The sequence below is a fragment of the Pholcus phalangioides genome, unplaced genomic scaffold, assembly GCF_987345545.1.
Source record: "Pholcus phalangioides strain wild (caught in Gottingen) unplaced genomic scaffold, Ppha-v1.0 ptg000039l_1, whole genome shotgun sequence".
Lineage (NCBI taxonomy): Eukaryota > Metazoa > Arthropoda > Arachnida > Araneae > Pholcidae > Pholcus > Pholcus phalangioides.
In genome coordinates, this window is record NW_028301625.1 from 26562362 (window position 1) to 26578001 (window position 15640).

The 15640-nt window shown below is 34.9% G+C and overlaps 1 protein-coding gene across 1 annotated transcript in view; it reads left to right on the plus strand.

Annotated features, from left to right (window-relative positions):
• Positions 1 to 14799, plus strand: part of LOC149065772 (glutamate receptor ionotropic, NMDA 3A-like) — a 189475-nt gene extending 174676 nt beyond the window's left edge. The window contains exons 12-13 of the mRNA XM_089253843.1: positions 8275 to 8348; positions 12576 to 14799. Coding sequence (XP_089109969.1) covers positions 8275 to 8348; positions 12576 to 13365 — 864 coding nt within the window. The 3' untranslated portion in view covers positions 13366 to 14799. The remainder of the gene's footprint in view (positions 1 to 8274; positions 8349 to 12575) is intronic.
• Positions 14800 to 15640: the final 841 nt, after the last annotated feature.

A 15640-nucleotide genomic window follows, 5' to 3' on the forward strand; every position in this document is an offset into this window, starting at 1 on the left:
TGCGTATTTTTCATTTTTGACCTCATTTACTACGAAATTGGACAAAGTAGGTCACAAATATAACAAATTCGGTGTTTGGGATTTTTTCACCAAGTCGTATTCGAACCAAGGTTGGGACACGTATGTCCCAGTCGTAGTTAATAACGTTATTCGTATGAAGGAACGGTATATGATTAAAAAAAAAACAACATGACTAATTGGTCTCGCTCTACGACTGGGACATATTTAATTAGTTTCTGAAGAATTTTTGTCCAGTAGTAATTTTTGAAATCTTAGTGGGACATGTCCCGTTAGTAGTAGTCAAAGGGTTAATGAAATTTTATGTCACAAAGTAGGAATAAATCTCAGTGATTTTTGAAAAAGCTGCATGTTATTCAAGTTAAAATTCGAGAAAAAAATAACCAACAATTAAAATCCTAAATGCTCGAGTTAAATTGTATAAAAATATCTATAGTATTTGAGAGAAAAATATTAAGTGCCTAAAGTGAGTAGACTACTTTTAAATGTTCCCTAAAGGTAGGAGGTTTTCCCCATAGGAAAGTATGGAAGGCGTAGATCGTGCACCAATCCCCTTAGCCCGTTAACGCCCGTACCTTGAAGCGCTTTGAATTCTATTTCTATATTGGGATATTTTGTTGAAATTGCACCAATCAAAAATATCCCAAGAGATTTTTAAATACAGTGAAACCTCGATATAACGATACTCTACGGACCAGTAAAAAATATCGTTGTAGAGAGGTTACCGTTGTATCGAGAGGTATCATTATCTATATTTTGGCGCTGCCAAATTTATGCTGTTGTTGGGATCTCTTCTGAACTGGCGTTGTTAGTACCACTATAAAATGCATTTATGAGTGTTTATTCACAGCAAAAATTTTTAATTGATTAGTTTATGAATAAAGTCATTTGTTGTTTCGCCTGTGAAGTAGTTTGCCCCACAACACTTTTGTGTACTGCCCTGAAAGTAGCTTCCCGGTAATTTCATTAACACTTTTAAAAAAGGTAGATAGTGCAAAATACCGATGTTATTAGACACCCTCGAATGAATAAACAGTTATGAGGAATTTAAAAATAAATCGAAGGTGATTTTGAATGAAAGATAAAAAATATCGTTGTAGAGCAGTTCCGACATCTTCGTGGCGCGAATGCGAGCCGATCTCCCCGTTAAAAAGTTTCGCCGCAGAGAGCAACAGGCCTACAACGTTACGATTATTCATTCATTGCACTTCACTCACTATGAGTTCAAAAAAACTCATAGTGAGACTCAAACAAGTTTAAAAAATTGATTGCAAATGGCAGCACTACACATAACAAGCATTACACAGAAACAATATTCACATTAGGTTCACAACACGGACACACACATTCGAACATGTACCAATTCATTAGAAGTTCCGCAGAGAAATGTGGACGAGGTGCATGTCTGGTTTAGTAGTAGTAGTTCCGACATCTCAAAAAATATCGTTATACAGGGGTTAGGAAGAGCAGGTAAACTTTGCCTAATAATACTCAGAAAAAAATCACCAACGAAAAAGGCAAATAAAAGGAAATTACGAAAACTCCTTTTGCATTTCGACACGCTATGGGTGTCGTCTTCAGAGGATAAACTATCACGCTGACCGAGGATTTATTATTTCGATCAGTTCTTCGGAAGACGATACCCATAGCTTGTCGAAATGCATAAGGAGTTTTCGTAATTTCCTTTTATTTCCCTCTTTCTTTGGTGATTTTTTCTGAGTATAGAGGGATTTATCGCAGTAAAGGATATCGTTGTATTGAGAGGAGTTTACCATTTTAGACCAGGCAATTTCAAATAGGATTTGAAAAATATCTTTGTAGCGAGGTTTTACTGTGCATCAATAGGAAGTATGACACGGGACGACAAGTGTGTCCTCAATTGAGGACAGCAAAATATGACGACATATTTTTAAAATAAGTTGAAGTGAAACGGAATTGAATAGTGTTAGTTATTCACATTAAACTGTACTAGAAATAATCAATTACAAAAGAATCACTTGCATGAAAATAACAATGTAATGGTGGTAATATAAGGTGGAAAACAAAAGTACCCACGAGATAATAAAATGCACACACACTTCAAGAGTTCTCCAGAATATTTTCGATGCCAATCTCTGAGTAGGGATAGCATCTCCATGGGCTAAAATATGCAACACCTAGCTGTAAAGCTAAAATATATAAAGCCAAATCCTCAGTGTCCTCAAATGAGGACGCTGGGCAAGAACGGGTTAAGCATCAGCATTCACGTAGGATAATAATTATCAATTATTAAAATTTGATCATCAGTTACGGAACTGTTTCCCAAATTTTAATAATTGATAACTGTAATATTTTTGTACTTTCCAATACTATCCTTGCTCTGAAAATGACGATAAAAGTTTCAGATTTTGAATGGTACACCTTGATCCACAGGTTGAATAACGTAATTCGTATCAAGTGGTAAACATTCTCGATGCACTCCAGGTGAGCAATGTTAAAATGGGCATTAAATTATCAAATAAAAGAACACTTAAATTTTGCAAATACTGACAATTCATTTATCTGAAATAGTTCACTCGTCATTCAACACTTTTGTTAGATTCATTCAGCACGGATATGAAATTAGATCATGGAGTTTTGTCCGTTTACGATCAACAATGATTTTTTTTTTTTTTTTTTTTTTTTGTCCAACTGAATTGCTAAAAAAATAAATCTAAAAAGAAAATTACCTTCTGCCATATTTTCAAAGAAAGAAGTGTTTTTTTATCAAAACTCTATCATAAAACCTGGGTATATCTCTAAGCATCCTGGGTATGGCTCCACATTTCTTTTCACGTTGCTCAGTAGACAGAATGTTAGCATGGCAGTTCGAAGCAGAAGACAAGATCGAAAAAACGGCATACATAGTGCGCTGAAATTACGTCAGAATTTTCAAATTATGTATTTTTAGTCTTCAAATTTTCGTTGTATAACAACTTGGTCGAGAAAAACTGTCTGGCGGTGTATAGAATTTTCCCAAACTCAATTTGCTCATAAAAAAATCATGATTTTTTTCCTCCAACTTCGAATTATTCAAAACATTTGAAATAAATTCGAACTGAATAAGAAATTTTTAAATTAAATTAGATAGAAAACTCTCAAGGTTTCGTAAAAGTTCGAATTATTCAAGATTCTAATTAACCAAGTTCCACTATACAAACAACCTACTGTACAAAAGCTTCCGCCTACACATCAGAGGTCTTCAACAATTCAAACATCGCGGGCAGAATTGAAATTGTCCACTAAGCCCGCAGGCCACCAACTACAGAGGTGTTTATAGTTGTAAGATAAATCCCTCCACCCTCAGATTTACAAGGGTCTCTCATGTAATTTATAGTGGCATCTTAACAGAAGGGGCCAATGGGGTATCGAGTTGAATAGGGACAAAAACAGTTGAAGACTCTTATTTATTCTGAAATTATTTATTTTTTTAATTATCAATTTTGATTAGTTCTGAAATCATTTTTTTCACCAATTCTGAAAATTTTATGATTAATTAATGATTAATTTAATTAATTCTAATTAAATTCGATCCGAAATCAAACTTTATAAAGATTCTGTAACTATTTATTTTGGTAACTCTGTAATTATTCCCTTCTCAGTATATCTTGCAATCATTTCTTTCAATTCACTAATTATGCAATTATCCATATTTTTATTTTGAAATAATTTTTATCACAAATCATGAAATTATTTCTCTCATTGATTTATAAATTACTTCTTCATTAACTTTGAAATTAACTGTTTCAAAAATCCAAAAATGATTTTTCTTTCACAAATTTTTTAATTATTTCTTTCCAAAAATCCGAAATTTCATCAATTTTGAATAATTTCTTTCATTAACTCTAGATGTGTAATCAATCGTCTTTCAATGTTTTCAACCATTTTCTGAAAAGGCCACAACAAAAACCTCCGAGGGCCATATGTGGCCAGCGGGCTACACACTGAAGGCCCCCCCCCCCTGGTCTATATTATACAATCGGCGAGAACTGAATTTCAACACATCACACCACGTTTTCAAAAATTCAAATTACTTCCGAAATATACCAAGCTTCAAAAATACTTCGAAACCCCATTAACCATATTCAAATGGTAGACACAATTTATAATCCCATACGAAACTATCTTCAAAACGGTGATAAACTTTATAAACAACATCAAAAAATAAAGCTTTTTTCCGATTCGATGATCACATATTTGCCACCATTTTAAAATTTAAATTATAAGATATTATAAAAAAAAACCACAAAAAACAACACATAATCCCTAATAATAAAATTGAGCGAGAAAAAAAAAGGGTTAACGCGAAGTATTGTTATACGGGAGTAATTTTAAATGCATGGCATATCAAGCGGTACTTTGTTTTTAAAAAAAAAATCCAATTTTTTTTTTTTTAAATCTTTAAAAAAAATTTAGAGGGTAAAAAGAAGCTAATTTCACCTTAAACTTTTCTTTACAGAGTGTTTATATAGTGAAACATAGAATAAATGCGGAAAACTAAATTCTCTTTTACCTCGATGGAAGTGAGTGAGGTTGGAGCGAAGTAATTACTCTAGGAGAAAAAAATTTTTTATCTTGAATTTTCTTAAATCTTTTCATTTCACGGAAAGACCAAAAAAAAATCTAGTTAAAAAGGAATCGGAAAATGATAAGAAAAAAGGAATTTTGGATGCAATGGGAAGTAAAAGACAAAAAGAATGTGCGGTTACAGATTTTCTCCAGCATACTTTCAACAAAAAAAAATTATTTTTCATATGAAATTTTATGTTTATATAAAAACATTGGAACTTCTCTTTTTTTACCCCGGATTGCATTTTAAACGGAAATTTATCCAATCGATATTATTATTACTGTGCTACGGAATATATAGAGAAGTCAAATTTTGTTAAAGAATTGAATATTTAAGTGATGATTTTGGAAATAGTATGATGAATAAAATATATATTTGTTACGATTGCGATAAATTGTAAAAATAGTTTCAATGTTTGAAAAAAGTTAATTAATAAATATTTCGATAAGTAATTACAAAAATAAAATGTCAAAATTAATTTTTTAAATTTTAATTTTTTCCTTTGAAATTTTAAAAAATGTCAAATCAAAATAGAATCGTTTCAAATTTTAAAAAATTTCAAATCAAAAAAAGATATTTCAAAAATTTGATTTACTTTTCAAGTAAAAAATAAACTTAAGCCCATGGGCGGAGATACGAAGGGGGCAGCGTCAAAGGTCGAGCCGACTGATCAAATGTACAGAGTGTTTCAAAAAGAATCACCCGATTTGGGGAATGCGTATATCGCGAAAAATATTCAGCATAGACACTTAGATTAATTTTATATTTCATGGCTAATCATAAAGTTTTTTATCAAACCAAATTAAAGGTGCTCAATATGTTCACCTTGGGATGCACGGCATATGTCTATACGGTAGTGAAATTCATCCCAAACTTTTGCGAGCATGTTTGCATCCACTGCGAGTGGATTTCTGTAGACTACGTGCGAAACTCTGTCGGATGCGATCCACATTTTCGTCTGACATGCGAGGACGGAGAGGGAATTTCTCTTTACACAGACAACCCGTATTTCGGATTGTTTATACCATTGCCTAATGCTCTGAGTGGTAGGAAGTTCAACACCAGGGTATTGTCGACGAAAAGCACGATGAACAGTTGTTAAGGACTCACACTTCGCGAAGCTTAGAACACAAAACGATTTCTGTTGTGCAGTCGCCATCTTGACAAACACTGAAGTGGCGGCCGAAGGAAGAGCGTTAGCGCTACCTGTCGGCAACTGCGTGAAACTCTTCCCTCTTTCTACCTATATATTATTCGATCAAAACGGATTAAAAGCTGAATAGTTATGATTTTTTTAAATCGGATGATTCTTTTTCAAACACCCTGCATATGCGTATATAGGGTGATTCAGGGAAGATAGGGAAAACTTTAAGAGGTGATAGATACAAACAATTGTCAAACATTAATACACACACACACAAACAATTGTCAAACATCAATACACACACACACAAAAATTGTCATCAAAGAATGCTTGGTCCAATATGAAACGCAAACGCGCCACCGCGTTTCTAAATGGCCGCTCCGCAAACGTTAAAACGGCATTCTTGTTGAAATTTATCGGAAGAAAAAGAACACCATGCATATGCAAATGTAACCTGGGGAAGAAGAAGAAACGTATGCAAATCTGCGTCACAGTGAATAAGAGACGCGGACCTGCATTAGACCGGGAAGCAAGAAAGGATACCTGCCGATGCAAGCGAGCAAATGTTTTCGGATTGGGCCTATGGGTAAAACGCTCACCGTACATTCGCGCTGCCTCTGTGGTCCTTCCGTTCGCAGCTCCGTAAATGAAATGCATGTCTGCTTTTCAGTATTACTAAAGTGCGTCATTATCCCGTGCGTTACAACTGTTAGAACAGTTGCACGCTGGAATAACTTCACAGGGCTGGCATCCGCGCCTTTTATTCACTGTGATGCAGATTTGCATACGGTTTCTTTTTCTTCCCAGGTTACATTTAGATTTCAACAGCAATGCCGTTTTAACGTTTGCGGAGCGGCCGTTTCGAAACGCACAAGCGCGTTTGCGTTTCATGTTTGACCATGCATTCTTTGCTGACAATTGTTTGTATTGGAGTGTACTATCACCTCTTGAAGTTTTTCCCATCTTTTCTGAATCACCCTGTATATGAATTGACATCATCATCATCATGCCCTCCCCCCCAAACTTTCAAGTCTATCTCCGCGTATGCTTAAACCGAAAGATTTAAATAATTTTTCAAGTTTAAAATTAAACCCAAACTGATAAGACCAATAAAGTTTCGAATTTCAAAAATTTTAATTTAAAAATTTAAAAATTTTAGCAATCATTTTGAATCAAAAGTGTTTTTTTAATGATTTACAAAAATTTTAGAATATTTTAACGATTCGTTAAGAGAATTATAGGCCTATATACGTGTTTTGTGGCTCTTTCTAAAATATCTACATTACAGCAATTGCATGATAGTTTGGTTTATTCGAAAAAAAAATCGATGTGAAAATAGGAATTGTATTGTGATGATGCCTTATTCAAAAAGAAAAACCCAAATACACAAGTAACTTGTAAAAAAAATTCCGATAACAATAAAATTAAATTCATTCAACAATGAAATTTAATTTTGGAAAATGTCCTAAGAACCACGCAATTGCGTGATTCGTGCATTGTTTAAAATCAATTACGCGTGTTTAAAAACTTGACTAGATTATAAAAGTTTCGTATTTAAATAGCACTTTTTTCCCCTTTTCATTTTTTATTTTATTTTATTTTTAGATTCTGAATTTCCTTGATTCTTTTGTTTAAAACGTTTCCAACTAGAAAAATATAAATAATTCTTATTTTATGAATTCTTTTTTTTTTAGTGTTTCCATTGCTTTTTTATTATTGTTACATAATTAACCGAGAATTTGGGTTACTGAACTATTAGAGCCAGTTAATATAAGTTTACGGTTTTCTATTTCGTTTAATTAGTTTTAACTCATGTGTATGAGGTGATTTTCTATTGTTAGCTGTTAGTTGTAAAGTGTTTTGGATTATACTTTATTTTTATTCTTGATTCTGCTGATCTTTGTGTTGGGAATATTTTTTGCGATGTCTTGAATCTAATGCAAGTGTCTTTTCGAGATTTATAAAAGTCTGCGTTTTATACACATTTCAAAATATCTTTACAAAGTTTGCAGTTGGAGCGATTGAAAAGATAGAAAATAACTTGAAATTGATCTCTGAAAAGAAAATGAAATTCTTCTAGATATTCATTGTTGAGCCCACTTGGAAGTTTTTTTTGACTATATTTCATTCTCAGCAGTTTTTTTTAAATCGAACAGAGGGATAATGCGTACCATTTTCTGCAGCTTGAACTGCGGATTTCTTACATATTTTTTTAGCTAAAGTGAAGTACATCACGTCTCCGGAATTTTTTTTAAGACGTATACACATATATTGGGTACATAAAAACTTCACAATACCTAGTTATTTTTAGTTTGATTCTCAAGGTGTTTCTTACTGATTTATACTAGTTTAAAAGTCGGAGTCAAGAACAAACTTTTTTTTCACCTTTTTTTTGTATGGTAAAGAAACGTGAACAGAACTTTCTTTAACCGGCTGAATGAAAATGTCAAGATTTCACACACACACACACACACACATACACACAATGGTTTACCGATTTAACTTACTCTTTTCATCTTTTCAGAAAGCTAAAGAAGAGGCCAGAAGAAGGAAAAGTAAATCTCAGTTTTTTGAGATAATCCAAGAGATAAGAAATATGTAAGTTTATATATATATATTTCACGTTTGTACGCTTTGAAAAACGGCCGAAATTCCATCGCTTGTTGATAATGACAAGTTGCTGAAAACTCATCTTCGATTTCTTGAGATACAAGCTCGTCGTTTTGATAGTGTACAAGCCGGATTTCCGGTTGTGTGTAGAAATCGTGAAAACTCTCGGTTAAGGCCCCTTTCACACGGAGCGGATGCGGATGCGGACGCGGGTCCGGAAGAAGTTTTAACAATTGGAATATACTGCGCCTTTCAGACGAGCCGAAAAATCTCCGCACCTAGGAAATGTTCATGCGGGTCCGGACGTCGTCCGCATGTGTCAAAACCTAAGTGCGGGCTCCGCATCCGCACATAGAAGTTTTGACAATAGGTTTATTCGGAGCTATTCAGACGATGCGGATGCGGAGCGAATTCGTCCGCATCTTTGGCTACTTTTTGAAGGTGATTTTTCACGGAATTTTTTTAATTATTTGCCATAAATACCCTTAAAAACACCATATGATGGTCCCTGCTCATTAATATAATGTACCTACATACGTCTATCCCTCCGTTTCCTTCTGAGATGGAGATATAGCAACTTTAACTGCCTTTTGTCCATATTTCACAATTTTATACAATAAAACCTGCCAACAATGGCCACTGACGGGCCCAAAATTATAATCCATTCTGTCCATTACGAATATTTAATTGACTACACACTTTAATAACTTTTAAATTTAATTTAAAAATTTTAATTTTTTTCTTTTTAAATTTTTAAAATTATTTAAAAATATAAATATCTGAAATATTATTTTAAATATTTGTTATTTTTTTAAATTTTTAATCTGTTAATTTTTTTAAACTCTTAAACTCTATACTTTTATTAAACAACGTTATCCACGTACGGTGTTCACTAAGTCGTTTGAAGACCCTAGCACTTGAATATTTTTGGTGGTTCCCCCGATACCTACAAGTTTATTTTACTCGATATTCAGTCTATAAACTTAAAAAAATGAAATTTTATATTTCAGAAGTGAGACTAATCTAAGTATGGGATTTCACTCTAAAAGGTTTATGAAAGTTATTTTATAAAACTTGAAAAATGTAACCAATAAACACATCTGTTACATTCGAAAGAACTTAACTGATCCGCCTATTGGTTGCATTTTTCAAGTTTTATAAACGAACTTTTATAGTGTAATCCCGGCCTAAGACAGAATTGTGATGTGAATATTTCTAAGCACAGGCATTTTGAAAGTCTCTACCACTCCCCTTTTTTACTACTTGCAAATTCTTTTATATCTCCTGAATTTTTTTTCTTTTTTTTGGAGCATCGAATGTTTTGGATGTTTTTGGATTTGATTTTTCGAATATTGGATGTTTTTGGAAAATTTTTCTTCCATATTTTTCCGAAAAGGCGGATTTTTTTTTTCAAAATGTTTTGAAAATATTTGAAGACATTTTCTCCCATCGACTACTTGTGAGGATAGGAAAGAAGACATCTTTATTCCCATATTCTATGTGGCTCTAGATTAAACCACCAAAGAATGCCTCTAGGCTGCATATGGGCACTTAATCAGGGGTGAAGGAGAAAAATAATTACAAAAATATTGCGAAAAAACAGTTTTTACGCACGAATTTCGAACTAAAGATGCGGGCGATTCGTCCGCATCTTTAGTGCTCATTTGAAAGGGTATGCGGACCCACGTCCGCATCCGCATCCGCTCCGTGTGAAAGGGGCCTAACGCTTAAAAATAAACTCGTATCTACTCGAGTCTTCATTGAATTTTGACTCGATTTTGTGGTAATTTCAAACTTTTATGAAGATTACCACAACTTCCGATCTGGACGCTGAGTGCATTTGATATACAGTAATGCTCAAAAGTTAAGCCACAAAAGCAAAAATGCTCATAAAAGCAAATGTTTTAATTCTTTTTTGTCGGATAATAGGGCGAAGCAAAGGACACTTTCTGATGAAATCACAAAGAAAATAGAACATCCAAAATCGAATAGGGTGCGGTAGCCCGGTCGATAAGATATTCGCCTAAAGTACCAAAGGATGTTTAGAAGTGTCGCGAGTTCGATACCCGGTTCGTCCTTGTCAGAAAACTTTCCTGACACGGGGATACAACAAAAAACGGCGACTTGACCGCAGCAAAAAATTACTACCGCAGGGAGTCCTCCAACGAGGGGTTAGCACACCAACCTCTCGATGAGTATAAAAAACAAGCCTGGCGTTCGGAGTTGGTAATAAACAATAGGTCCCGGTCTAAGCCCTCGTGTGCGGAAAATGACCGTGGTGCGACAAAAATGATCAAATGACCAAAATCGAATAACAGGCGTAGCAAAGACAAACATACATCGAGCCACAAAACGTTCAATGGAGGAGGTTAGCCAATATGGGATATGACGACCTATGCTGGATGCTCAGGCTCGACAACGTCGATTCATACCAATAACGGGATTGGGAATTAGCGTTTGGCGGTATCAGGGTCCATTTAAGCGAAAGACTTGTTCACAGCTCACCGAGGTTTTGGGAAGGGTCCTGGAGAGCAGTTGCATGTTTTCCATGGGCTTCTAACTATATTATTGAGTTCTAGTCAAAAGGGGCCGTTCAAGTCTTACGTAAGCAAATTTTTAGCCATTTTTGACCCCCCCCCCCCTTGTCAGAAAAAGTCAGCAAAACTCTAACCCCCTCCTCATCACTGCCCCATACCTCCTAACGCATAATGGTGGGATCAGAAACGTACGCGGGAGGGGGCATAGGGGGATCATGCGCCCCCCCCAGACGGAAAAAAAATTTTTTTAATGCAAAAAATATTTTTTTAATTAAAATTTCGAAAGAAAATACCTTTATATGTTATTATAATCGATTTCTGTTAATTTTAATGCTATTTAAAGGGTAAGAACTCAAAATTTCTCTTTAAAAAATTCATTGCGACCCACTCTTTAAGCCATATATGGTAAACTCTTGCCTCGCAGACCAAATGTGTTCCTGAAGGTTATCTGATGTGGCTTGCCCCCACAAACCTAATTTTGTAAAAATGAACTTAGCGGCACATTTACAAATCGCTTAAATGACCCGTGGTACAATTCCAGAGCATTTAAGTTTCCCGTGGCACATTTTCAGATCACTGAAGTAGGCCTCAAAGATCACCTTCATATTCAAAGATCACCTAAGTAATCTGCGACACAGTTACAGAACACTTAAATGATCCGTGGCACATTTAGAGATCCCTTGATTGACATGTGGCACAGTTTTAGAGCACTTAAGCGGTCCCCGGTGCGGTTCTACATCCCTCAAGTTACCCGCGGAACATTCCCAGCTTACTTAAGTGATCCGTGGCATAATTACGGATCACTTGAGTGATGCGTGGCACAGTTCCAAAGCACTTAAGCGGCCCGGAAACATTTTCAGAGTACTTGAAGGATCCGTGAAACATTTAGAGATCATTAAAGTGGATCTGTAGGGGACTTATCAATAGGTAGAATGTTAGTTCAGGTGCCCAGTAACTATCGAAAGGTTTTTTCCCGTTTTTGGTGGTTGATGACGTAAGCATCATCCAACCCCCCCCCCTCCCCTTGTCATCAAAAGTCAGCAAATCGGAAACCTTCCCCCCCCCATCGATGCTGACGTAATACGTGAATGACCCCAAAGACATAGGTGGCTATTCCATACATATCCATACATATCAGTGTTTCAGACTGAACGTAATGCTCGACAACACAAACCGTGTTAACTTTTGCATTATCGTCCATAAGCATGGCATCAGGTCCCGTGCAGAAAGAAATAGTGCAAGCACATGGTGCAATTATATCCTCTCGATTCTACACTACCGTCTCTGAACCGCTAGTGAAGACATGAAGGTCGATGCTGGTGCCAATAGCGATTTCTGTCCTGGTCATCATACCGTTACAATGCAGATTTATCAGTTTGTTGCGTAACTTTTGACTACGAGTGTAGGTCTATCAATTATTATAAAAATATTTTCCGATCTGTGACTTCGAAATACATAAAAGATTGGAAGTAATCAGCGATCATTACTATTTTTCAGTTTCGCATAGTGAGGTACGGTACGGATATTTGTGTGTGCAATGTGCGGATATCATTGTGTGCAATGACATTATTATTTATAGTCTGAGAATTTTTTCTCCTCACCAGAATGAAAATTGTTTAAGAAAAATTAATATTCTTTACTGGTACTTCGTTATATAAATTTGATTTTAATTTTTCAGCGTACGTACGCAGCAGCAGCATCGATTGACCACGAACGTCTTGAGTTCATCTCCACGCCTTCGTCCAACCCGTCAACCTCTCACAACTTTGTCTCCAGAATCTCCTCCCTCGACACTCTTAGAAGATGAATGTCGTCTTTTGATTCATCACAGACCAGGTCCATCCTCGTCACCGAGATTTTGCCGCCAAAAACCTGAACTACGTTTCACCCGCAGGCCAGTCCTGAACTTTACATCCAGCATTTCGTCGAGCCAGGGACAACGGTACAGCCAGTTACGTCTGGCAAGAGATCGATCAATGTCACCATCTAAGGGATTGAATATCGGGCACAAGTATAGCAGCGTCTTTGCTTGTGAAAGCAGCAGCTCCAGTTCCGACGATGACAGCTCTGACGAAGAAATTCCGAACGCTTCCATTAGCATAAGTGTGGATGACCTCAGACTAGACTACAGCGATGGCAGCCAAACATCGGGTGGTCGTTCTCTTAGGAAGTCAGTCAAGTTCCTTTCAGTGGATGAACTTCGATTATGGAAACAGAAAAAGAAATCTCTAGCATCTAAAGATTTACATAACATTCCTAAGAATACATCAGCAGAGAAAGCCTTGGTATCACTTAGCACAGACGTCGATGAACTTTTATTTTACTCAATGACCAAAGAAGAAATTTTAACGTTTTGGCAAGACTCCGAAAGGAAACTTCTGAACACGTTACGAGATGCTCTCAAAGAGAAAAAAGCCTTAGAAGAGAAATTGGCCTTCATGCAAAGAACCCTTATTAAACCACCTTGAGTGAATTCCTACAATAAGAGCAAGTCAAAGCTATTGGAATGGAACTGAAACTACGAGCATTTATTGCTTTGTCTGTGAACATCGTTTTTAAATTCTCGATTTTTCAGAAAAGAAAAGTTCCTTAAGAAATGCCAAGATCTTACTTGATGACGAGAAAGTATTTAAAACCTAAATAATTAGTTGTAATAATAATAATAATGAATATTGTTGTTATAATTATTATAAATGATCTTATTCATCAGAATTTCGGTCTTGATGAACATAGTTGTCTTTCAGGCGTAATAATCTCCTTGATAGCCTTTAATAGCGTTCATTGATTTAATTCGAGATCGAGTGCTTTAAAAAATATACCATAATCAGCTCTAGTAATCATTAATCAAACACAAATAATATATGCGTTTTGTTTTCTGCTTTTTTTCAAAAGATAAAATGTTGGATATAATTTCAAACGATGATTACTGTTTATGTAAGGATTAGAATAGGGAAATTTGTATCGGGTAAAATATGAGTCATTTGAGGTATGATGCACTCACTGATGGTAAAAAGTAACAAATTTCAATTAGTCTATAAAGAAAAATATCTGATCTTCTCACAAGAGAAAACTTATCAATCTTTATACTAAAAATCGAATCGCGTTTGATTATGAATGTTATAAAAATAGCAAATACTATTCTATTTGTTTAGAAAAGATATTAAAAAATACCTTAGCCTGGATTTAATCACCACGAACATTCGTTTATACACTGGAATCAGTATAGTCTTTGGTACTCTACCAAAAAAATTCTAAATTTAATAATGTGGCTTACAGGATATTTGAAGTAGAATGTTTTCAGGAACATTGTTGAAAGTGATTTTAGAATGATCTTAGCTAAGTTTTGACTGATCGAACGATGAAAGCAAATCACGCATTGATTTATTTGGTTCTAAGTATAAAGTATTTTCACCACATAGATCATGATTTCTCACTTGGAATGGCACCTGGCAATTACCGTGAATTTCACAAACAAAAATCCGTAAAATATTATTTCTATGAATATCACCTCACGTATAAAATTTTAACTTTACATGATCGATTAGTGATGGATTGAGATATGGTAACTTGGTATTTTAAAGGGCCTTCTAAGAGCACATCTATATAGGCATATGTAGCAAATACGAAAAACCTCACCGGATCTTACGACTTATAAGAATTGAAAGCATATTTTCTATTGTAAGTCTTTAGATAGCATTAGACTTTAGATGACTTTATATAGGGGTAATTGTGTCACAAGATGGCCGCTAGTTACCGTAGTATATTTGTTTGTTGAGAACGAGGAGCATCTGCGGTCAGTCTGCCTCTTATTTATATATTTACAGATGGGAGAAATGTGAATAATGAATGTGATTAGTGATATTGTTGAAAATCTTTGAAGTTGCATTTATACAATAAATATGTTTGAAACCTAATTTCGCTTGTTCTGTTGAGAAATAAATAAGTGCTATTTTTACTTGCCACGAAAGCTGTGTACTATTTTTATTTATTTTTTTTTTTTGCTCTTGTTCTATATACACACACACGCTCAAAATTAATGTCGGAACGATATTTTGTTCCAAAAAAAAATATCAACAAGAGAGTCAATAATTTACGCAAGCAACGATTCACAATAATGTCAGAAGTATCTTGTGACTCATGTAAAAAAGCTGCACCAGGGGCCTATTTAAGGTACAATATATGATCACAATTACAACATATAGCAGAGACCAAAAAAAAACGCCAATACACCTCAAAAAAGGATCCTAATAAGACGTCATGACATCCTGATGCAAGAAATGTCTCATTCGCCATTAAGTACTCTTCTCAACTCTTGCAGAGTTGTAAGTGTTGGATGTGTGACGAGCACAAAACATTTGCATGCATTATGCTAATTTTTTATCATTGTGTGACGTTTTTAAATCACCAAATCTTCTTAGGATTTTAATTTTGAACGCGTGTTTCTCTTCTCTCATTACTCCTTCACTCAAACCTTCAAGACACATTCTTATTTCAAAACAAAGAAACAGTCAAATATATTTTGAAGAATTTAAAACAATTCTAATTACTTCAACTCTGTCTAGATATTTTGACTATATTTAGAAAGCTTATTCTCGATAGTGTTACGACGAAGACGATTCGATTTTTTTTTATATAAAAATCTTGACTTTCGTTTATATCAAAAACAGCTATATGTAGATCGGAATAAAATGTCTAAATGCCACGGACTTGCCTCTGTTAGGGTCATTCGATAAGTAAGGAAGA